This window comes from Paramisgurnus dabryanus, chromosome 18 (assembly GCF_030506205.2).
Source record: "Paramisgurnus dabryanus chromosome 18, PD_genome_1.1, whole genome shotgun sequence".
NCBI classification, from domain to species: Eukaryota; Metazoa; Chordata; class Actinopteri; order Cypriniformes; family Cobitidae; genus Paramisgurnus; species Paramisgurnus dabryanus.
The window spans coordinates 32,533,462-32,559,385 of record NC_133354.1 but is presented as its reverse complement, the minus strand read 5'-3'; the positions used below and the strand labels follow the sequence as shown (position 1 = coordinate 32,559,385).

The window sequence follows — 25,924 nt, the reverse complement described above, 5'->3', positions numbered from 1 at the left end:
TACATTTTACAGCGTTACTGTACAGAATGTTCTTCTTGTCTTTAATCTTACTTGAACTTTTTAATTCTCATATGCATTGTATTTCTGTTATTTCTGCTCTGCGGTGTCATTTCTGCATCTTTGGTGATTGGCATATGTCAATCCTTGCATGTCTGTAAGCTCTTTTCTGCTGCCCCTTTAACCGTGTCAACTGACTGGCTAATCTAGTAAGTCACATTCAAAGAGAGTCTGGGTTCTTGGGTTCGAAACCTGCCTGAGGCGAGTGTTAATTTGTTCTATAAAAGTTTTGTTCTTTCTCACCTATTCTTCTGAACCTGTCTGTAGTTCACATATGTTCTATTTTTGCCATGTTTTCTGTTGCTGCTCTGCACTGCGGTGGTTCTGCTCTGTGATTGCTACGCTTTGGGTTCTTAACTGCACCTTGTGTTCTTGATGCACCTTGGGTGCTCAATGCGCCCTGGGTGATGTTGTAGGTTTTTTGCTGTGCTTCGGGTGCTCATTGGCTGAAGGTGCTTGGCCCCGTATCGCTGCTTGCAGCTATATTTTATTTTATTTTTATTTATTTTACTTTATTTCTTTATTAATCAAGGACATGCACAGACAAACATTAATCTCAGATAGAGAAAAGATGTTTTGCGCCAGATTTAGCTACTAGCTAATTTGCATCTGTAGTCTTTGGGCAGGTCACTAAATAACATTTCTCAAAAAATCTAATTTAACATTTCTCTGCAATTAAAACCAGTATTTTTGCTTCTTAACATCTCACTGTTCCTGTTACCTTAGCATAGAATAATTAAAAAACACTTTAATAGGCCAAGGCATCAGAACCGAAACCGAACCGAAAACCGCGGACAAAAACTGAAAATTGTATTGAACTGTGAACTAAGTGTATTGTTGCATCACTAGTAGATACAGCACACTACATGTTTATATTTTACTAACACTGGCACAACTGGAAAAGACTGGGCAATATCAGTCTTTATGACCAAACTAATGTGGGTATAATTCATAATCGGTACAAAAATTGTTAAGTGTTTCCCAAGCTTAACACTAGAGTAGTTTTTTTAAGATAGATAATTAGCTAAAATGCTAGTTAATAAGTAGTTTAGAGTATCCCTAGTAAGTTAAGATTACTATATGTTATAGGGATGGGATGCTATGAAAATTTCATATCATGATTATAGTGGGCAAAGGTATCACGGTTTTGTAAAAATGAGAAGGAAATGTTCAAAAAGAACTAGTACACACACTGAAAACAGTTTTTAAAAAACGTTTTATTTTTGAAATTCACAATTTAATATTTCATGTCCCTGAAATTATTTCTGTGGTAAAAAAATAAATAAATCTTAGTCTAATAAGCTTACCGTGAATGAATACAAAACATTATCCCTTAAATGCCTTCTTGTGCAAAAAACTATGTTGCATGTGCGCCCTGCGTCAAACTGATTCTGACTGGACAGGATTTACCGCGAGTTTTCAAAATCACCGTAATCAAACACGATTGTAATGATAATTACATTTTAAACGATAATACTAACCGTCAGGACATTTTTATCGTGGTTAATCGTGAAACCGGTAATCGTCCCATCCCTAAATTATGTAACACCATCTGCTAAGACTTATTTACGTCATCTTGCACACACCTTATACTTGGCATTGTCAAATCTATTTCAAGTATTCAAAGAATTTTGTAGCATTCAATGGTACTGTATGGCAGTGGTATATATGGCTTTTATTGATATTATCAACTCTGTTGGGGTCCGGCTGGGTCAGGTGACCTTTCTGTGTGAAGTTTGCAAGTTCTCGTGTCAGCTTGGGTTTACTCCAGGTAATCTGGTTTCCCACAAACATGTGGCTAGACTTGATGTTGATAATATAAAAATTCCACCTCAGATAGATGCAGTCCAACTCCTGAATAAAAAAATATGTGTTTGGCCTGATAAAAAATATATATTTATTTTAAACGTCGGCTATTTGATTGGTTTGTCAATAGTGAGCACTGAAATGTTTGGTTGTTTGCTAAGCATAGCGCCACCACTTAACTTTAAGACACGGTTGAGTGTTGCAGTGAGACTGACACGTTATGGTTCTGCTGTGATCTTTGACCGTTTAACATTAGATTACCATACGAATATCTTGAGTCATTTAAAGCTACTACAATAGAAGAGCTCTCTAAATTAGTAACATCATCCAAATCATTGTCCTGTATATTAGAGCCTGTTCCCACAAAACTACTTAAAGAGGTATTCCCTGTAGTGTCAGACCCAGTACTAAATATTTTTAACTCATCACTAGAATTAGGATATGTTCCAAAAGCTTTCAAACTAGCAGTTATTAGAACACTCATTAAAAAACTACACCTTGACCAGGAAGATCTTAATAACTTTAGACCAGCTATGCACATTCTTAGTGAATAACAGTAATAGTTACCTCTAGGAGACATTATCAGGAAACATAACATAAGTTTTCACTGCTATGCGGATGTTACCCAGCTTTACTTCTCCTCTCATCCTAGCGAAACCCACCAGTTCTCTAAGCTAACAGACTGCATTAGCAATATTAGTGACTGGATGGCACATAACTTTCTTATGCTAAACTCCAATAAGACAGAGATACCTATTATTGAACTGAATCAACTAGCCGCACAGCATTCTTCCATCTTAGAAATATCTCAAAAATACGCCATATGCTGTCTGCATTAGATGCAGAAAAGCTTATCCATGCTTTAATGACCTCTAGAATAGACTATTGTAACTCGTTACTCGGGGGATGCAATGCAAATCAGGTAAACAAGCTACAGCTGGTTCAAAACGCCGCCGCAAGAGTGCTTACTCGATCTAAAAAGTATGACCACATAAGTCCAATTCTGGCATCTTTACACTGGCTACCAGTTAAATATCGCATACAATTTAAAATATTACTAATCACCTACAAAGCCTTAAATGGTCTAGCGCCCTCGTATATTAAAGAACTACTATCAAAATACAATCAACCACGTAAACTGCGATCACAAAATTCTGGTCACTTAATTATCCCTAGAATATCAAAAGTGTCTAAAGATGGTAGATTCTTCTCCTACTTAGCCCCCAAGCTCTGGAATGATTTACCAAATAATGTTCGAGTATCAGATACAGTCGATCAATTTAAATCTAAACTTAAGACATTCTTCTTTAACAAAGCATTCACATAAAATGTCCAGTAAATGTACTTATCCTGCTTTAGTTAGTTTGTCCAGAACAAAGCATTCACATTTCTGGAACCGAGCAGATTTTAAACCACAATACTGTATGACACTTGTATTACATTCAAACGGCCCCTATGCTAATAGGATTCTGGCTCGAGTCCGACTCAAGTCACTATTCTTTGGACTCGAGTCCGACTCGAGAATCCATTCTCTGGACTTGTGACTCGACTTGGACTCGCGGATTGATGACTCGCGGATTGATGACTCGTACTTGGACTCGGATATAAACAATCGGACTTGAGCATTCATCACTTTGTTTTTGACTAAATATGTTATAAAAAATTATATAAGGTGTTACACTTTTCCTGTTTCGTGCCCAAGACCGGTCGCGATCTCCCTTCACAGACACTGCTACCTCTCGCTCTCTTTGCTTGACAACGACAACACACTCACTGACGTCACTCACTTTTACGCTCGTGCAATGCATGATTCGCGGGCTAAATGTTCACATTTGTAAAATGCAAAAAACGTGCCCCGGATCGTGAAGTTCGCCTACGCGAATTTTGCTTCTAATGCTGGAAAGAGCAGCGCTAAATGTTGTGTGTGTAATCGCACAATTAAGGAAAAGACTGGGACAACCTCAAACTTTAACAGACACCTGTCACGGATGCACCCAGAAAAGTAAGTAAAATGCTTTCCATTGCCTAACGTTAGCTTTTTTCAAAAAATATTATTGACTAATGCATATATAACAAACAGAAGAAGCTAGGGTTAATGTATGTCTCGTTCAGATTACAGCATTTTTTTGTCTGTCGATAACTTAAAGAGAGTAACTAAACCCTAATCCAAGTTTTTTTAGTTACTGATCTGTAAGAATGATGGTTTATTAGTGCTGTTCATTGATTTTGATGTACGTTTTTTGACATTTGGATATAAAGTGTTTCAATACTACAATATATGGTGTAAAAACGTCTTAGTGCTGCCCTCTTCAGGTTGAACGGTGGCTACTGCAGTTGAATTTTCCTAATGGATGTTGGGTCCTAAAAATGACTCGTGACGTAAGCAGGTTCAAGCTCACCACGCCCTTGTTATGATCTCACCACACACTTGGTATGAGCTTAGGTCGTCCCCTCTATCTCCGTTGGGATCTGCCCACTTTTCTTGCATTTTTCAAATATTGCTGGTGGGTGGAGTCAGGCTCTGACCAGGGGTTTAGTTACGCTTTAAGTTATCAACAAACGTTACTAGTCACTGTGCCAAGGTCACCCACACAAGCCAAGTTCACCCACACAATCTCTCTCTCTCTCTCTCTCTCTCTCTCTCTCTCTCTCTCTCGGTGCATGCTGGGAGTGTTTGGGGTGCGTGTGAGGGTGCTCACGAGGAGAGGACGTTTGTTTTCAGGGTTTTTTCCCGTTTATATTTTTCTATATTCTCTTTTTTCCGTTTTCTAAGTTTATGATTGTTTGTGTGTTCTTTTTATTTAATATTTGATTTTTTTGGGGAGCGTTTTTTAGTGTTTGAGGCGGCATCGGGATGGCGTCTATCCCCGCGGGGATAGCGCCACAGGTGTCGCTCCGCCATGGAATCAGGTGTGTTCCGGCTCAGGGCATCACTGTTGAAGATGTGTTGCTGGCGATAGGAGAAAAGATTGGGTATGAGAATATCACTACAGCGTCCAGGATGAATAAAGCAGTGGTGGTGTTTGTTGAGAAGGAAGATACAGTTAATCAGTTAATAAGCGAAGGAATTGTGGTAAGTGGCGATTTTCTTATTATCTCACCGCTTGTTACTCCAACGACTAGAGTCACAATATCTAATGTACCGCCGTTCATTCGAAATTATGAAATTGAGAAAGTTTTGATGCAATATGGAAAGATGGCAAGTGAGATTAAAATGATCCCACTAGGGTGTAAACACGCGGCCTTAAAGCATGTTATGTCTTTTAGGCGCCAGGTGTTTATGTTCTTAAATGAACCTGAGTTGGACATTTCTTTCAGAGTTATGCACGAGGGAAAAGCGTATTTTATTTACGCGAACACTGGTAGTATGAAATGTTTTGAGTGCGGAGATATCGGGCATAAAAGGCACGCATGTCCACACAAGGCTCAGGCTAGTGATGTAGAAGTGAGACCCAGTACTTCTGCTATTGGAGAGAGTAGTACATTAGTTTCTGAGGTTGTGCAGGCTCGAAATGGTTCTCAGGAAAGTATTGAGAGTAATGGATTGACTGAAAGTCAGGTTGAGAACGTTCATGAATTGGTTGATTCTGGTAGGAATCATAAGGTTTCTGAAACGGGTGAAGATAGTGTAACGAATGATGATATAGCTACGGTTAGTGTTGAAGGGGCTTCTAGTGAAAATACTGAAAAGTCTAATTCTGGTGAAATGTGTACTGATGCTGATCTGGAGATCCGAGATGATGATGCTTTTTCTGATATATCTGATTTTGGATCACAGTGTGGAAGTGTAGATGACATGTATACATTGCAGGACATAAACAATTTCCTAGATGTGACCTTTGGTAGAACAATGGAAGTTAGAGATTTTTTCCCTGATGAAAATAAATTCATTCATACAGTGAAAGTATTGCAGAGAAATGTTAGTTATGATGCTTTAAGTAAACAAAAAAGGTTCAGGTTGAAGAAGATGCTAACAAAGTTAAGAAAGGATAAAATGAATGCTTCTCTAAAATAATCAAATGTTTAAATTACACAGGGTGAATATTTTTCTTTGCTTTTTTGTTCTTTTTCTGTCCTCTTTCTATCCCCTTTCTCCTATGGAGCTGTTAAGGGTGGGCTCTTTAAATATAAATGGGGGCAGAGATGGTAATAAATTAGCAATGATATCAGAGTTATTTGGTATACAAAAAATAAATGTAGCTTTCTTACAGGAAACGCACACTAGTTTAGATAATGAATTTGAATTTAGTAGATGGTGGGAAGGAAAAAGTTTTTTAAGTCATGGGACAAATACAAGTGCTGGTATTGCTATTTTATTTTCTAAAGAAATGAATGTTAATATTTTGGCTATTGAAGAAATTGTAAAGGGAAGAATATTGATGTTAAAAATAGAATATGAAGGATCTGTGTTTTTTCTGATTAATGTATATGCACCCAATAATGGACATGAGCGTGTGAGTAACTTTTTTAAATTAAGGAGTGCTATCCAGAAAATTGATGATAATGTTTGCACCATCATTGGAGGTGACTGGAATTGTACGATTGATTTTATTATTGATAGAAATGGAGAAGAACCTCACCATGAATCAAGTGTTGTATTGTCAAAAATTTTGAAAGAGTTTGAGTTAACAGATATTTGGAGAAGAAGAAACACAGGAATTAAACAGTATACATGGCTCAAAGTATCTAATAATAGGGTTAGTGGAGCTAGATTAGAAAGATTTTATATACGTAAAGAATGGAATAATAAAATTACATCTGTCTCTATTTTACCTGTTGGTTTTTCAGATCATCACTTGATCTTATTTGATTTGAACATGAAAAGAATTTCAAAACCAAATTATTTTTGGCATTTTAATACTAAATTATTACAAGATGCTTTATTTTGTGAGAATTTTAAATCTTTTTGGAATGACTGGAAGTTAAAAAAGGGTTCCTTTGAAAATGTGCTCATGTGGTGGGAGATTGGCAAAGCAAACATTAGAATATTTTGTCAAAATCATAGTTCACATTCCATTTCTATGGTAAAAGCAGTGATACAAAAACTTCAAAGGGAGATAAATGTTTTGGAGAATATTCTTGTGATGAACAATGATGTTGGAAATATACGCAATGAACATTTGAAAAAAAAGAGAACTTGGTTTATTATTACAAGAACAGGTGAAAGGAGCATTAATAAGAGCAAGAATTTGTTCTATTAAAGATATGGATGCTCCCTCCTCAAATTTTTTTAATCTTGAAAAGAAAAGTGTTCAACAAAAACTAATGTATCACCTCCGGCGACCTGATGGGGTTATAACCTCCGACCCAGTAGAAATAAGGAAACTGGCAGTTAATTTTTATACAAACTTGTATGATGCTGAGACTTGTGATCTTGAATGTGTTTCTGATTTGCTGAGTGATCTACCAAAGCTGACAAATGGACAGAAAGAGTCTTTGGATGGATTAATTACTTTTATGGAAGTTACTGATGCAATGGGACAGTTATCAAACGGTCGCTCCTCAGGAATCGATGGGTTACCAGCAGAGTTTTATCAGACATTTTGGAGTATAATAGGAAATGATGTGTATGAAGTTTTATTGGAAAGTATAAGGAATAAGCTACTTCCTGTAAGTTGTCGAAGAGCAGTTCTTTCTTTGCTCCCTAAAAAAGGGGATTTGTGCCTTCTAAAGAACTGGAGACCTGTTTCTTTGTTGTGTATAGACTATAAAATACTGTCAAAATGTTTAGCAAACAAAATGAAACACATTTTAGAAGTATTAGTTCACAGGGATCAAACATACTGTATTCCTTATAGGTCAATTATGGACAATCTTTTTTTGTTAAGAGATGTCATTGATTTAAATCAATTTAATAATGTTGACTTGGGTGTGCTTTCGTTAGACCAAGAGAAAGCGTTTGATAGGGTTAATCATACATATCTTTTTGAGGTTTTAAAAAATTTTGGGTTTGGGAAGAATTTTATATCATATATTAAGTTGTTATATTCTGAAGTCTTTGTGATTGTGAAAGCTGGTGGAGGGTTGAGTGCCCCAATACCAATGTTAAAAGGGATTAGGCAAGGCTGTCCACTGTCTGGACAATTATATAGCCTTGTCATTGAGCCACTGTTGTGCAGACTTAGAAGGGACCTTAATGGAATTAATGGCATGCCTGAAATCTCGATATCGGCTTATGCTGATGATGTCACTGTTTTTATTTCAAATCAAAATGATGTTCATGTTTTAACTCACCTATTCTTAACCATAGGGCCGCGGCCCAAGTGTGGAGGGCCACCTCGAGGGCCGCAAAAAACTTTAAGTTTTTCACCTGTGGGCCGTGAGGGCCGTGGGACCAAATAAGTTATCAATTGAAGCCACCAGAATGACCACTGTTATAAATGAGACAGTTACAATACACCATCCCACCGCTAGTGGCAGTAATGCCTCAGTGGTTTAACAAGCACTAATAACCAGAAGAAGACAGTCAACCGTAGCATGTAGCAAAAGTTATGGAGAAGTTTTTAAAGCGGAAAAGGAGAGACCAAAGTTGCGCGAACCCGCCTCAAAAGTCAAGATTTTGCCGCAAATACAATCCTGACTTCATTAAATACGGATTTGTGAATGGAGGTGACGAGGCAGAGCCGAGAGCCCAGTGTGTGGAGTGTGGGCTAATGCTATCCAACGAAGCACTGAAGCCTTCAAAACTAAAGCGGCATCTAGAAACCAAACATCCATCGCTTGTGGGAAAGTCGGTGGAATTTTTCAAGAGAAAAGAAAATGGGCTTCAGATGCAGAAAAGGTCTGTCGTGTCACTAACTGGAAATTCGAAATGCGCTTTGAAAGCCAGCTACCTCGTAGCCAGACGAGTGGCACAGACTAAGAAAGCATTCACAATAGCGGAGGAGTTGGTTTTACCTGCCGCTGTAGATATGTGCCGTGAGATGATCGGAGAGGCTGCTGCCAAAAAACTGCTAACCATCCCACTCTCAAACGACACTGTTAGTCACCGTATCACGGACATGGCCACAGACATACAGAATCAGTTGCTAGAAAGAATAAAAAGCAGCCCATTTTTCTCTTTACAACTAGACGAGTCAACTGACGTCACAAATGCCGCACTGCTACTGGTTTTTGTTCGCTATCGATGGGACAGTAGTTTGCACGAAGACATACTGTTTTGTGGAGAGCTACCCACACGGACTACGGCTCAGGAATGTTTCCGCTACATGGATAACTACTTCAAAGAGAACGGCTTAGACTGGCAGAACTGTGTTGGGGTGTGCAGCGATGGTGCAGCGTCAATGACAGGCAGGCATCACGGTGTCGTCAGGCAGATACTTGATCGTGCACCAGAAGCTAAATGGACACACTGTTTTCTTCACCGTGAAAGCCTTGCGGCAAAAAAAATGTCACCAGAGTTACACGAGGTGATGGATGTAAGTGTAAAAACCATAAACTTCATTAAAAATAATGCTGTGAACTCCAGATGTTTTGCCAAACTTTGTGAAGGCTTGGAAGCAGATCATGTCCAGCTGCTCTATCACAGTGAGGTGAGATGGCTCTCAAGAGGACTGGTCCTCATGCGTTTGTTTGAACTGAGGAATGAGGTCCTATCTTTTCTCACTGAGAGAAAATCTCCTTTTGCACATTATTATGCCAATGCACAGTTCACAGCTAAACTTGCCTACCTCTGTGACATTTTTTCACTGTTGAACCAGCTGAATGTCTCACTTCAAGGGAGAAATAGCAACATATTTTTTGTTGCCGATAAAGTTGAAGCTTTTAAGAGGAAACTTGCTTTGTGGATTAAGAGGACTCAGGAAAAAAGGATGGACATGTTTCCCCTTTTGTCTGACATTTTGGAAAACTCCCCCCAGGTGAAGATTAGTGACTTAGTCTCACAGCACCTCTCACAACTGGCAGTAAAATTTGATGACTACTTTCCTGAGGATCCCAGAGAGGGACACATGTGGATTGCGGATCCATTTTCTGTGGATCCCACTAAAAATGATGTTGCTTTGCCCTCACATCTGGAATCCCAGCTTCTGGAAGTAGCCACTGACAGTACTTTAAAATTGCAGTGGGGCAAACAGGATCTGGGCTCCTTCTGGATTGCTGTCTCAAAAGAGTACCCATGTCTAGCACTGAGGGCTGTGAAACTACTCCTCCCATTCACAACTACATACCTGTGTGAATCAGGATTCTCCATTGTGGCCACAACTAAGACCAAGGCCCGAAACAGACTCAAAGCAACACTGGAGGCTACTCTGAGAGTGAGCCTTTCCCCCATTCCACCCAGGCTGGATCTGATAATGTCTGTAAAGCAGGCCCAAGTGTCTCATTAAGAGGGGAACATAAATAGGGAGTTGTAGCTTGTTCATATTGGACTGTTGTGACTGTTATTGTTCATTTATAACCTATATGAAGAGCAACTTCAGGTTCAGTTTCAGGTTCTGCCATGCAAAAATGTAGTCTGCTGAAACAATTATTTTTTATTATTTTGCAGATTATAAAGCTATATTTTTTTCATTTGCACTTTATTTCAATTTTCATTTACAACTTATTTATTTAATTTGAAAAATATTATTTAGAATTTATTTATTTTAGCAACACATTTTATTGTTTTTATTTATTTTATTTACATTTTCTATTTTTTGTAAGTAAAATTTGTCAATTCTAACTGATTTTTTGTTAATATGGCTGACATGAGCCTTTAAATTTGTTCTTGATACAGATTGATTTGTTCCATGAATTGTTGTGTGTTTGGCATCTTGTTGTATATGCAGGTTTGCATACACACGAATAATAAACAGCAAACTGCAAGTGGATTTCATTTATTTATTGAATACAAATCAAACCAAGGGTGAGATCAATAAACTAATACAGTGCTAATATTTGAATGGGCCCTGGGCCACTTTGTACTGTAAAATTTGGGCCCCGACATCAAAAAGGTTAAGAACCCCTGTTTTAACTGAAACAATGAGGAATTATGAAAAGGCATCATCTGCAAAGTTAAATTGGGAAAAAAGTGAGGGACTTATCATTGGGCAATGGAAAAGTGGGCAAGACCCTCCAAAATTACCAGGTGGATTGTTGTGGGAAAGAGATGGGATGAAAATGCTAGGGGTTTTTTTTGGTAGTAAACAATTTCAGAATAAAAATTGGGAGGGAATGTTGGAGAAGGTGTCTGCCCGATTGTTTAAATGGAAACCGCTATTGCCATTGATGTCTTACAGAGGAAGAGTTCTTGTGGTGAATAATCTGGCTGCCTCAACGTTATGGCATAGACTCATTGTAATGGAACCACCTGAAGATTTGATATGCAAAATACAGAGAATATTTGTGGAGTTTTTTTGGAATGGAGAACACTGGATTAGAGCCGCTGCACTCTATCTTCCTGTTTCCGAGGGAGGTCAAGGTCTGGTTGATGTACGGAGTAGGATCTGTGCTTTTAGAATACAAGCAGCACAGCGATTCCTGTACAATAAGAACTTAACTTGGACTAAGACTGCAAGAATGATCCTACAAAAAGCTGGTGGTCTTAAATTGGATAGACATTTGTTTTTAATGGAACTGAATAAAGTGAATTTGTCTGAGATTACACCTTTTTACAGGTCAATTTTGTACTATTGGAGAACTGTTTTTAAAGTGGAACGAGAGCTTGGTGAATCTGGGAGTTGGATACGAGAAGAAAGCCTGTTTTTCAACCCAATGATTCAGACAAGACTTTTGTCATCTGTAAGCGTGCGTGCATGTTTACAAAGACATGGCATGGTGAAGCTGGGGCAACTTTTAAATAATGGACAATGGAAATCTGTTGAAACTTTGAAAGAGGTAACGGGATTAAGATCCTCGCGCCTAACAGAAAAGCTGGTGGAAGAAATTGTGCAGGCATTACCAAGTTGTTGTAGGAAAAATATCGGACAAGACGTTCCATCAGAAATAAACAATGAGTTGGATTTTCCACAAATAAGAGTTGCTGCTGCAGTCGGTGAAAGACAAAAGGAGGAATTAGAAGGTTCCCTTTTGACTTTTAAAACTCCACAGTTGGATTTGTTTGAAATAACATCAAAAAAAGCCATTTATAATACTGCAGTTAAAGTTTTGCATCAAGTCTCACTCAGAGGACAAAAGAACTCAAAGTGGCCAGATCTGTTGAAGCCCGAATTTCTTGTAAGAGATAGATGGAGAACTCTGTATAAACCTCCAGTGGAGAAAAGAACTGCAGATCTTCAATGGAGAATCATTCATGGTGCTATAGCTACAGACAAACATGTGGCGCACCTGAATCCAGCAGTAGGGGTGGGATGTAGGTTTTGTGGTGAAGAAGAAAATTTAGAACATTTGTTTTTAAAATGTAAAAGATTGGAAGGTCTATTTGATGTTCTTAGCAGATTGTTTTAAGCTTTTGGGGAGGAATTCTCAGAGCAAGTTTTTATAGGGGGTGTGAAATACAAGTTTTCAGAAAGAAGGAAGATGTGTTTGTTAAATTATTTAATAGGAACTGCAAAATTGGCAATATGGAAAACCAGGAAAAATCAAGGGTTACAGTTGAATAGTATCAATGTTGAAGTGATGTTTACTAAGTTGGTAGCAGGTAGACTCAAAATAGAATTTGCGTACTATAGTCTTGTAAATAATGAGATGTTTTTTCATGATTTGTGGTGTGTTAATGATGTTTTGTGTGTTGTTTCTGATGGAAATCTGTTTTTGGAATTTTAATTTAATTTTTTATTAATTTTTTTCCCTCTCTTCATATGATGTGAATTGTTGATTATATGATGTTTTAAATAAAGTTTTGTAAATCTCTCTCTCTCTCTCTCTCTCTCTCTCTCTCTCTCTCTCTCTCTCTGCATATCGTATTGATTTTTACGTTTTAAGTATCTTTAAAATACAGTGTCCTGTAAAATGCAGGTTTCTTTTTTTCGCTGAGTATATTTCTGTAATACAGTGTTAAAGGATTCGTTCACACAAAAATGGAAATTTCCTACTCTATCATGTTATTAAAAACTCCACATTTTTACCGTAGTATGTTAACCGAGTTTAACTCACTTTGTGTTTGCTGCGCTCATTTGTTTTAAATTCGAATTCAAAAGCCTTGTTAGCGTAATTACGTTACACACTTTTGGTCGCCATTGAGGTTAAAGGATGCAGAATCATTATCGTGTTTTGGTGATTGTTATTGTCGTTTTAATCAGGCTAGGCTACTTGTCCGGTCGGGCAAGTAAAATTCTCTTTCACTTGGCCTTTTAAAAAATCCACTTGTCCCTGATAAGCGGACAAGCGTTGATGTCGAACCCTACAACGTATGTTTAGACTGCTTTAGTAGGCTAGGTGCAATCTTTACGACTCCTCTGTTGTATTGCTTCAATGGAGAGGTACGTCAGTTCTTACTTGTTTTTTGTCCATTTAATTCATTATATGTGATGTCATAATTATATGAAATGCCTGTCTGTGAATTTGTGTCTGCCGCCGGGTCTGGATATAAGATATCTCAACCCACTTCATTAAGGTTTTTCAATCTACTCTGTGTTACCGATCAGACAGAACTGTTACTTAGACCAGTAAAGTTAGTTTGATCAAATATTCCTCCAGATCTGTATAAAATGAACAATAATTCAACAGTAACCTATGAAGAAACTATGGAGAATATCAAAAGTGTTCAAACATTATAAAAGAGGAAACATCTGCACTGTGGTACATAAATTATGGTATACACAGAATCAGATAGCCATTTCCTATGTTCTCTGGTTGTATTCTAATAAAGAGACTGAGAAATAATTATATATGATCACTATACATATATATATATACATACAGTCAGGTCCATAGATATTGGGACAGAGGCACATTTTGTGTTATTTTAGCTGTTTACCAAAATGTATTCCAGTTACAGTCATATTATGAATATTGGCTTACAGTGCACACTCTCAGCTTTACTTTGAGGGTATTCACATCCAAATTGGCTGAAGGATTTAGGAATTATAGCCGTTTAATATGTAGCTCCCCCTTTTTAAAGGGGTCAAAAGTAATGGGACAATGGACTTAAAAGCTGTTTTATGGACAGGTATTGTCTATTTGTTAAATAATTTCCTCATGAATGACAGATGTTAAAGGTCTGGAGTTAATTTTAAGTGTGGCAATTGCATTTGAAAGCTGTGGCTGTGAACCCAAATCATTCGGTTCAAGCAAGTTATACAATTTGGTACATCCTGATTAAAACAACAACACACTGGTGAGCTTAGCAACATAAAAATCGTGTACTTCTATATAGGATAACAGTGGTGGATGATCACATTATCCTCACCATGATAAAGAAAAACCCCTTCACAACGTCCAGAGAAGTGAAAAATTAATCTGAATGCTTCTGTCTTCTGTTACATCACAGAAAAACACCAGTGATCCAGTTCCTTGGGAAACCATGCATGGAAATGCAATCCCAGTGCCTAAACACTATTTTACTGAAGATGTTGTCTGCTGAAATCATGAGATATTCTTGGCTTTCTCCATCATTTTTATTCTCATTAGTGTTATACAGGTTGATATTAGTTTAATCTAAAAAAAAAGCTTTTTGAGAGCTTGGTTGACTTTTTTGGAGTCTAATCTCCCCTTCCTATTCTTAAAGCTTTTATATCTTGTGGTGAACCCTTTGTATTTCTCCTTGTAATATCTTCTCTTTGTTGTTTTGATTGACAATGACATCTTTACCTCCTGTAGAGTGTTCTTCATTTGTCTGGACATTGTAATGGTGGTTTTCTTTATCATGGAGAGGATAATGCGATCATCCACCACTGTTATCCTATATAGAAGTACACGATTTTTATTTTGCTAAGCTCACCAGCGTGTTGTTTTTTTAATCAGGATGTACCAAATTGTTGATCTGGCCACTCTTAATGTTCCTGCTATACCTCTGATGGATTTGTTGTGTTTTTAAAACCTAAATATGGTCTGTATCACTTGCATGGAGATGTCCCTGAACCAAATGATTTGGGTTCACAGCCACAGCTTTCAAATGCAATTGCTACACTTTAAATTAACTCCAGACCTTTAACATCTGTCATTCATGAGGAAATTATTTAACAAATATACAATACCAATACCATAAAACAGCTTTTAAGTCAACTGTACAATTACTTTTGACCCTTTTAAAAAGGGGGAGCTACATATTAAACGGCTATAATGGAAGGATCATAAATCCTTCAGCCAATTTGGATGTGAATACCCTCAAAATAAAGCTGAGAGTGTGCACTGTAAGCCAATATTCATAATATGACTGTAACTGGAATACATTTTGGTAAACAGCTAATATATATATATATACAACACACATACAGTATATATGAAATAACTTACTTGGGGTGTCTAATATCAGGAAGGGATCTGTTGAGAGCGATTCTATTACTGACGAATATGTTGAATCCATTCTCCCTGTAGGCTTGATCCACACGATCTGAATCAGTTAAAGGATAGGGCTTGCCTTGTTCACCAACACCTTCAAACACATTAAATTAAACAAGCATTATACTCTAGAATACCGGAAACAGTTTAAGCAGTATTAGTGTTAATGTTAGTTTTAACAGCTAACCCCAGTTTAATTTCTGCATGGTCAAAAATCCATGTTACAGCAAATGCAAATTTCACAAAATCCAACAACAATTCCACAGACTTATGAAGTTGTATGTGTGCCCACATCCGAAGTGCCGCATCTCAAGGCTTCAAACAGTGTGCAAATACTGGGCTCACGTCTTCTTGCACTTGAGCAGACATATTTACACAAAATTATTTCAAAATGCTGTTATTCGTCATGTAAACGTAATCTGCTATGTGAATTTGAACAATTCAGATGAAGGCGCATGTGTAACAGTATTTTGAATTCATGCATTACATGTACATCAAATAAATGTATGTCTGCAAAACAAAACAAAAGTTTATGAAATATTGAAAACTTATTGATATTGGATTGAACCAAAAATAAATCGAAACCATATTAAAAAAACTTATTGAATCCCAAAATTGGTAACAATACCAAAGCCCAACTTTTGTTAGGCGTCAAACTACATCGCTCCAGCAGCGCACGTGTAACTGATATAAACGCGAGTTTTGTCTTAGCTTGCTTAAAGTTCAGAAAACTTTACAACTATTAGCATTATGTGCGAGAAGAACTCTTTATTTGGCGACCCGTTGCGCGCGCCTCAAGAAACCTCTGCCCGTGAGACCGGTGTTGTGTCGAACTCAGTTCCCCCTATGTTTCCCTTTAGTGTAGTGTTTTTATAGCGTTTTCATCACGTTACATTTAGAAAGATTAAAGATTTGAATTGGTTATACTAAAAGGCAATAATATCATGTATTTTATAATACAATTTATTAAATATTTCATGCATTTGACAGTTTTCTATTAGGGTATTTCTTTTAAAATATAGCCGGTCTTTTTCTTTTTTTCCCTTTACTGGTTGTTTTAAAAATGTAATGTTTGCATACATAATAAATATATATTATACATATAATATGATTCATACTGTAATAATAATTGACTTACCATTAAGAACAATACAGAACAATACAGATACATTACAGAAATGCACACATATACATCTCAGTAGCCATTAAAACTTTAAATATATAAATAATAAAACCTATAACGTGATAAAAACGCTATAAAAAACACTACACTGAAGGGAAAAATAGGGGGAACATAGGGGAAAAAAAGACTTCGACACAACACCGGCTGCATGAGCACAGAGGGGGAGACAGAGAGAGTTTTGCTGGAGACCCGCGGTGGATTCACTGCATGGCGCTTAATATAAAAATTACACAAATAACTCGTTCATTTGTTATGAGTGGATTATTTTACATATAGATCGCAGCTTTGAGCGTCTCTAGAGTTTTCAAAACAACCGCTTGCTTTACGTTACTGACCGCTATGTTCGTTGTTTTAATGTCCTTCCACCTCGCACGCATGCGTGAATTCAATGACGCGGCAAGTTTAAGTTATTAATTATTAAATCGATCCTCTGAGTTACGGATCGATCTTTAGAAATTAACATGAAAATCGATTCAGAATCGGTGAATCGATTTTTTTCAACACAGCCCTACAAAAGGCAGCACTTACTGTATGTTGTACTGTATGTTGGGCAGGGGACGCGCGTCTCCTTGCTCGGCATGAGCTTGAGCGTGCAATAAAGAGCAGCAGGAGAGTGATGGCGTGATGATTTAACGTACTGGTCCATTACGGGAAAAGCGTTAACAAAACTCTCTCTCAAAGTTTTATTTCTTTGTTTCATATCATTCGAATTTGTCATTGGACTCTTTTATTGGTTTTTAAAAGCTTTTTAACCCGCTGTCATCGCTCTATAAAGCAACAAGCGTGTCGTATTTGATTGTTTGCCTCTTTGCCGACTAAATTCTGGGTGACGTGTTTGCGTTTGGGAGGAGTTATGCGCTGACATATGTGGTTTCATCAATGTGGTTTCAGATATTTACACTTGTCCAGTTTCATCTGAAATGCGTGCCAGACCACCTCCTGAAGTAGTTTGAGCGATCTGATTTAAATACGTCTCAATAATGTTTCGGAGGGCATTTACACCTGGGGCCTGATGTATAAACGTTGCGTACGCACAAAATGGGCATAGAAATATGCGTACGCAATTTTCCACGCACATATCGGGATTTATAAAAAATAAACTTGCCGTAAATAAGTGCGCACTGTATGGATGCTCCATATATGGTTGTTTCGGGGAGGAGATGGGGGCGGGACACACGTCCGCACAATCTTCCGCTCACTGGGATTTATGAATGAAATTTTGCGCAGTTTCTGAAGTACGCGTGGTTTTATAAATCTGAAAACCTTTGTGCGTACCCAAATTCTGCCTTATGTGCATACGCACACTTTAAGGATGGAATCTACGCAAAGTTTTATACATGAGGCCCCTGGTCTTTTTATGATGGGATTGCTATCCGATGGGAAAAAAATTATGAACTGACCAGGTGTAAAAAGCCGCTAAAAGTCAAAGGTAGCTTAAAAATAAAGAGAGGAAAGTCAAATTTCAGAATCTAGACTAAAATAATCCCTTAGTTTTAAACTTTATATGTTGGGTTTTTGCTCATGTAACCTACCTAAGCGCGCTGCATCACTCTTGATGGCTGCATAATCATGCCAGTCTCTTTTTCGAACACCTGTGTTCTGCAAATCTTGTCTGTTCATTCTCTGAAAAAAAAACATAAAGCATGTGTTATGATGCGCCAGATGAAAGGAACAACATTTGGTAGCTGGAGGGGGGGTAGTCAGTACTGCATTAAAAATTAACTTTAAATAAGTACTAATAGCTGAATCACACATTCTGCCTCACACACACCTGAAGAAATGCGCTTTAATTTTTACATGCGCCCATCCCCCAGATCACACGGAGTTTCACAGAGCGGCAACAGCCAGGATAACAGACATGAAGAGCTAACAGGTAAGCACTGCAAACTTCTTCAACCTTTTTAAACTTTAAAAACATGTTGTTTGTCATAACTTTTCATTTTAATACTGACTCGGTTAAGGTAATTTGAGTAATGTTGGACATACAATGAGACAACACGACATTGACACATTAATATTACCTCAGACTTCCTTCATCCTCTTTAAAGCATCTTTAAACTTTAAAAACATTTGAGGCATGTGGAGTAATCATTGCCTGGTTGACATGCAAGTTGCTGCGGGATTGGTGCTGTGCTGACCAGATTGTCAACATCGCATTTGACACCACTGCGTCAAACACTGGCCATCTCACAGCAGCCAGCATTGCCATAAAGCTCTCACTGGACCGAACACTGCTTTGGTCTGGGTGTTGTAACCACTTTGGTGAGGTCCTCCTGAACCAGGTTTTCACAGACCTGAAGGTGTAGTCATCACGCTCACCAAAGGTTACCTTATTCACACGTCTGAGAGAGAAATGGAACCTGTTACCACAAGAATCAATCAGCCAATGGTCCTGCTCCATTTCTGACAACACCGAGCAACCACTCTTGGGCAATTTACGTGCTCAACTTTTCAGGTGCACAAAAGAAGTCACTGACCACAAGCGAGGTGACTACTATGGGTTTTTGTGCAGCTGTGTCTTGTGTTTCTGGATGCAGATAGTGAAGAGCAGACTACACTGACTTTCCAATGACTGGGAGCACTCCACAAGGCACGATGGATGGGTGACCAATGCTGCATTAAAAAAAATTTGGTCAATGTACGTGCAATGAACGTGGTCAATGACTGTGCTGAGCGTGGCATCAAGCTCACATCCGACTTCGTCACAGTGGCAAGGAAGGAGCAGCACCTGCAAAATGTGCTGCAGGCAGTTGAACATGAACACAACCAACAGCTAAACCTTCGCCGCTGCAAACGCAAGCTAATCCCTGAATAGGACGTTACTCTTGGGTGGCAGGTGAGGAGACATATCTGGGGAGAGACACACTGGCTAGGCTCAGAGTTCAGGTTCCATTTCCTCTCTCTTTCTCCCTGGTGATGTTGCTCAGTGAAGCAGACTCTGGCACAGACTAAGCAAATAAGTTTGAAGTTAAGTTAGTGTCAGCTCTTACAATTAGGCCTTATTAGTTTGCCAATAAGTTAAGCACTATCACTCTAAAAACAAACAGTGCTAAATAGCACCAAAAGTGGTTTACTGGCTCGTAATCATAGGGGAACCATTTTAAAGCAACACCAATGAGTTTTTTTACATTCAAAACAAAAATCGTTCATCCACTCGAAACAGGGTGAATGGCACTTTCACATTCGGTTTGTAGCACTTTATCGGCCAAAACCGCAATAAAGAAGTTTCCAACCGTTGGGTTGCGGTCCTGTAGTTCGAGTGAAAACTACAAAAACTTGCTTTACGGCAGACCTACAATCCAATCAGAGCCAGCTATGCTGCAGTAGGCTTAATTATTTACGACAGTGGTAATGGACAATTCTGCTATCAACCTGTAACAAAGAGCTCCCCCTACAGGAGAGCTTTAAGTGCCATATAACACCTATGTAGCACCTGTATAAAACCATATTGTGCTATATAGTACCATATCTGGTGCTATAGTGGTGCTACTGTATATCACCCCCGTATGGTTCTTCGTAGGTGCTACATAGCACTAAAAGTGGTTCCCCTATGATTACGAGCCTAGAACCACTTTTAGTGCTATTTAGCACTCATTTATTTTAGAGTGCAGGGTTTGTTCTTTTAAGTGTGTCAGTATCGCCCCTTTGAGTGGGGCTTATATTTAATTTAACTTTATATGTATGTCCGACATCCATCACTCCTGCGCAAAATTCAGGGTAACGGCACTTGAACATATGTCCTATTGACCCTATATTAATTTTGTCTATAGGACAATTGAATAGAGAATCTTAAAGTTGAATTCTGAGAAATGCCCAAGTTGCCCAAAGGGATACAATTAGACTAAATATATATATACACAAACAGCAAACAGCAGGTTATCAACTTATGAATAACAATTCTGTTTTTTGTTATAAGCCAGAAATGACAAGGAGGCGGCTTCTCGCAATACAAAGTCAATGGAGATGGTTGGATTGTTTCCCCCCCCCCGGTGGGCGTGGTTTTCAAATTTGCATAACTGCGCTCTGTCTCTTTTCATCAACTGGCTGCTAGAGGCAGGCTCGAAAACGGAGTCAATTCCCATAGACCTCCTTGTTAAAATGCCCAACTTTAGAGCAGAAAATAATATGTTTACAGCCTGGTACAAAAAAGTTTTAGGTCTGTATAGCTAATTTTGCCCTTCATGACATCTGTGAGGGGGGTGAATTTTTTTGCATCTCATCCGTTTAAATTATAGCCTTAAAAGTCTGCATAATTAAGGGCGTGGCCACTTGAGTGACGGTTGAACAGCCACTGCTGTCACTGGAGTCGATCTAGGCGGGTGTGGTTTCAGCAACCAGTCACCTCAGCTTCACCCACGTCCCGCCTCTTTACCCATGTTCGGATATCCGCGAGTGATGCGCGATGACGCGCGGCCAAGTTGGCGACGGCAGACACTGCCTACATTAAGCTTCAAAAACGATCTTCAGAAACCTATGGGTGACGCCACGGACACTACGTCCATCTTTTTTTACAGTCTGTGGGTGGAACGGGAGCTTGGTGCCCTGAATGTGCATCCCACAAATCTCCATCAACTGCAAGATGCTATCCTATCAATATGGGCCAACCATAGGCAGAAATCCCGGGGGGGTCGGGGGGGACAGGACCCCCCTATCTGAGGGTTGTCCCCCCCTAAAATATCATTAAAATATGTGTATTGAAAATAATTTAATGATTTATAATACTTAAAATAGTTGTGTAAGAAGTAAAACAATACAAATGCAAACGGAGCAACAACAAAAAACGTTGTAAACATTTTGATTCCCCCTCCCTTGCCTCACAGTGGTTTGGTCCACTGCCAGAGCCACACAGTCAGGTGGTTGAGAAGTGTACGGAGCCAACGCGTTAATCAGCTATTCTGTATACCTACAAACCAACGTTTCCCATCACTTATCAGTTTAACCTCATATGTTTTAAAACGAGACTATTTGGACAAATAAACATGAACATATTTCGCTTTATGAGAACAGAAGCAGATAAACGAACAAGAAAACATTTTTATGCATTCATGCAGAGGCAGAGCTGAAAGTAACAAATTACATTTACTCACGTTGCTGTAATTGAGGGGTTTTTTTGTACTTTTACTTTTTTGAGTAGGTTTAAAATCTGTACTTTTACTTAAGTATGTTTTGTTTAAAGTATTGTAGGCTACTTCGCTACATTTTAAATCATATCCGTTACTGAGTAAAAAAATAAAATAGCAAGGTGATAAAGAAGCGCCACGGATGATTGATTGATGGGCGGGGGAACGCGCAAAAAGAGCCATGGAGAGGGACGAGACAGGCGAGGGCTAATGCAGACCCTCAATTCAATTCTTATGAAAGAAACCCCTGGCCATTGACGCGAAGCGATTGTTTAATTGAGCCGGTGTTTTACCGCTAATTTGCACGACGCGTTTTTAATACATGTGCTTTATCCTTCGAGGTCTATAAGCTTCGCGTCAAGTCAAACAACTTAAGAACCTCCTCGGGAATGTGCATGTCATAAGACATTGCAGAGAGGGAGAGAGCGAGAGAGATTGAAAGACATCAGGTACACAGGCCTGGGAAGCTAGAATACAATAAACGTGTAAAGGATAAAAGTATATGGCACTCATCTCATTATATGCTCATTTAAACTAAGGTATATAGTTCAATAAAATAATGTATGTTACCAGCAATACATCAATTACAACCTTACTATAGTGATTTTGTTGTGTTATCTGTCGTTTTTCTGTGCTTTTCACTGCTTCTATTTATGTAAAGCTGCTTTGAAACAATTGACTTTTGTGAAAAGCGCTATATAAATAAATTGAATTTAATTTTATTTTATTTACTAGCTGCTGACCTCATATTATTTTTGCTTCAAAAATTCATAACTCACCAGTAAAAATCATTAAACAATTCCATAAATGTTTCTTAGTTATAAAAAAGCTTTTAGTTTTAGTAACTTTTTGTTTTTGCACTTTAATTGTTAAGATGTTCCTACAATAAAAAACAACTAGTTTGAGATTTATATTCCCTTGTCCTTTTTGAACTATACTAGAAACCTCTCCCCGCTGTAAAAAAGTAACTTTTACTCTGAGTAAAATTCAAACAAATTAGCGTCGCACACCTGAAGTAGATAGGTGCGTGGGATAAGAAGACACAAAGTCTCGTAACATACACAAAAGGCAATTCCCGCACACTATCTGCTTGCTGAAAAAGTTTTTTAATACTTGTTGCGTTGCAACGTTTCGATCTTACGATCTTCCTCAGGCAACTGCAGTTGCCTGAGGAAGATCGTAAGATCGAAACGTTGCAACGCAACAAGTATTAAAAGACTCTGAGTAAAATTAAAATGACTTACTTTTACTTGAGTAGATTTTTAGACCAGTAACTTTACTTTTACTTAAGTAGAATATTTTATTATCTTTCCACCTCTGCATTCATGTGTATTAAAATTAAATTTGCGTCCGTTCATAGAGAAAGAGAAACGTTTTCTATCTGTACACATTTCCTTGCAAGTACAATTTGGCCTGTATTATTGGTGTCCCCTTCAAAAATTGTTCTTGAAAAATGTTATGTTTAATGTCCCCACCCCCCAACATTTAAATGAAATTTTCGCCCCTGGGGCCAACATTTCAAAAAAATGCTTTCAGCACCTTGTTGAATCAATGCCACATTGAATTAAGGCAGTTCTAAAGGCGAAAGGGGGTCAAACACAGTATTAGTTAGACCTGTTTGAGTCGTGACTCACTCGGATCTTTAACCCAGGTCTTTAAATTAACTCATGAGTCACGAGTCTCTAGTGTCATTAACCCGGATCAGTCCTACTACAATTCAATGTAAAACCATAAACAGCACCACCACACACACAAACCTCGTTCAACATTATTGATGAGACTTCGCTCGCACTACAGATCCACTCGTAACCGGCTGATCTGTGCCAGAACTGACCCGAGATTCTCACTCAGAGCCGGAAACATTGCAAACTCGAGAGACCTGCGGGTCCGCGCAAGCCGCGAATTGACCCAAGATTCTCACTCAGAGCCGGAAACATTGCAAACTCAAGAGACCTGTGGATCCGCGCGAGCTGCGAACTGACCCGAGATTCTCACTCAGAGCCGGAAACAATGTGGACTCGAGAGACATGCGAATCTGCTCTGACTCGAGAATCTCTCAACTCGTAACCGGCTGATCCGTAACCGGCTGATCTGCGCGAACTGTCTCTCCGGCTCTGGGGGCTACATAAGCAGGACAGTTTTTTCTATATTTTCTCTATATTATTATGCTATTGTTAATAGGCTTATTTTTTAAATAGTCGACCATACACACCAAACCTAAAACCTATAAGCATGTAATTTCAGAAGTGAAAGGCTTTTGTCATGGATTTGCTTTTGAGGAGACTTCAGTTGCTCTAGAGATTCACTAACCAGCTCCGGCTGATCCACACCAATCAGCCGGTTAGTGGATCTGTAGAGCAAGTCTCATGTCCATGGTCTGCGAGTCTGCAATGTTTCCGGCTCTGAGAATCTCGAGTCGCGTGGATCAGCCGGTTACAAGTGGGTCTGTACTGAGTTTCCTTGGCAATTTAGCAATACTGACTCAAGTGACTCACACAACCCGGATCACTTTAGTGAGCGACTCACAATAACCCGGATCCTTAAAAGGAATCGAGTTTGCCAGGCCTAGTATTAGTATGGTGTTCCTAATAATCCTTTAGGTGAGTGTATATACACATAGTAGACCGAATAAAAGTTTATTTTCATATTTGCATGACAGTAACAGCAGGGCTTCAATTATGTTAATACACAAGTAATAACAGCAATAGTCAATTAAAGTGTATAATAAACAGCAATAGTCAATTAAAGTGTATAAAAAACATGTATTTATGTATGTATGTAAGTGTATATTATTATTATTATTGTTGTTAATAATATTATTATTATTATATCAATCTGCGCAACCCCGTCGTTGAGTTTCTTTAATGACGTCAGTTTAATAGATTATAAAACTACAGTTTTGTTAAACTATTACAACGTTCACCTAGGTCAATTCTCTGTTAACCTTGTCAAAAGGAATAGGGTTATTACAGATCAGACAATAATGTATGACCATATTTATACTGTCTACATGGGACAAAACTGGAACGCCGCAGTGTAGAAAGCTTGGCTGATTATTATAAGAGCGTAAACTCGTTAGCAGTGTGAAAAGTGTTACAAAGTCAAAAACGAACTCCTCCAACTACATAACACTGTAGTTTACAAGCGGTTTAGGAAAGGTTCAGCATTACTTAAGACTGGTATAAAGATTTATAATATGAACTATAAATGTTCTGATTGGTAACAATCAGGAAAGAGTTGTACTTTAATATTTGTAGTACCTGTATGTATCCGGGTCCATCCGCCGCCTCCGCTGAGCTGTCAAACAGTCGGTCCAGATAGATGGACCATAAACCAACACCGGGCAAAAACAAAAAGGCCACAAAAATCAACAGCGCAATCTGCACTATTCTTTTTGGTTTTAGTCGCATTTTTCCCTCTGGTTATCTGTATCTAACTATTGGTTTTGTTTAGCTCGTAAAACACCAAAACTAACTTAACCGACTCTCTAACTTTACTCACTCTGCGTTTAACTGTCAGAACTTCCGCTATTATGGAGTAAACCAAATCCCTTTCTGCGAAGGGGGTAAACACGGCAAAACAGTTTCTATTTAATGTCAGTTTAAAGTTTATAATTCAGTATTTTTCATAATAATTAGGAATCACATATTTAAGGAATTTAGTTATATGAAACTTAAAATGTGCTAAGTAAATAATTTTTTTCAACAAACTAGGATTAAAAACACCCCTAAATTACGTAAAAATGGAACAGAACAGTTTGCAAAGTTACTACTGGTTACAGGTAAAAGTCACCCCTTCCAGCTCAGCACTTCCAGCTTAAAAAGTATATATGGCTATAAAACAGGTAAGTTTACAAATGACATGTAAACTGATGTCATAATCATGAACAAAATATAATGCAATATTATAGCTGTAAACATCAGCTATGGGGACACGCATGTACCAACCCATAATAAAATAACTAAGCATAATGTAATAGCTGCACATAATGATTGCATTATAATTGTAATTAAAATGTTAATAATGTAATCATTTTTACATAAGAATTGTGTTAGATTATACACTAACCAAAATACTGTCATGTTGCCTTATAAATAATATGTTTTTAAACCTAAAATAATGCAATTTCTTTATACATTTTTAAAATCTAAGTCAAATATCTCCAGATTTAAATATTCATGCAATTATTATTAGTAGTAGTAGAAGTAGTAGTAGTAGTAGTAGTAGTAGTAGTAGTAGTAGTAGTAGTAGTAGTAGTAGTAGTAGCATTGATGTTTAAATTATAATTATTATTACAGTAAATTTCAGAAGCCAGTTAATAGACTATAAAGATTCTTTAATTTGACAACAAAAGTTATACCTACGTTACATGACAAAC

At 38.0% G+C, this 25,924-nt stretch overlaps 1 protein-coding gene across 2 annotated transcripts in view; it reads right to left on the bottom strand.

Moving 5' to 3' along the window:
- Positions 1-25,065, bottom strand: part of galnt10 (UDP-N-acetyl-alpha-D-galactosamine:polypeptide N-acetylgalactosaminyltransferase 10 (GalNAc-T10)) — an 86,666-nt gene extending 61,601 nt beyond the window's left edge. For both annotated transcript variants that reach the window (XM_065287682.1, XM_065287683.1), the window contains exons 1-3: positions 24,807-25,065; positions 17,959-18,049; positions 15,199-15,337 (exon numbers count right to left, since the gene is read on the bottom strand). In XM_065287682.1, coding sequence (XP_065143754.1) covers positions 15,199-15,337; positions 17,959-18,049; positions 24,807-24,956 — 380 coding nt within the window. In that variant the 5' untranslated portion in view covers positions 24,957-25,065. The remainder of the gene's footprint in view (positions 1-15,198; positions 15,338-17,958; positions 18,050-24,806) is intronic.
- Between the last annotated feature and the right edge of the window lie 859 nt (positions 25,066-25,924).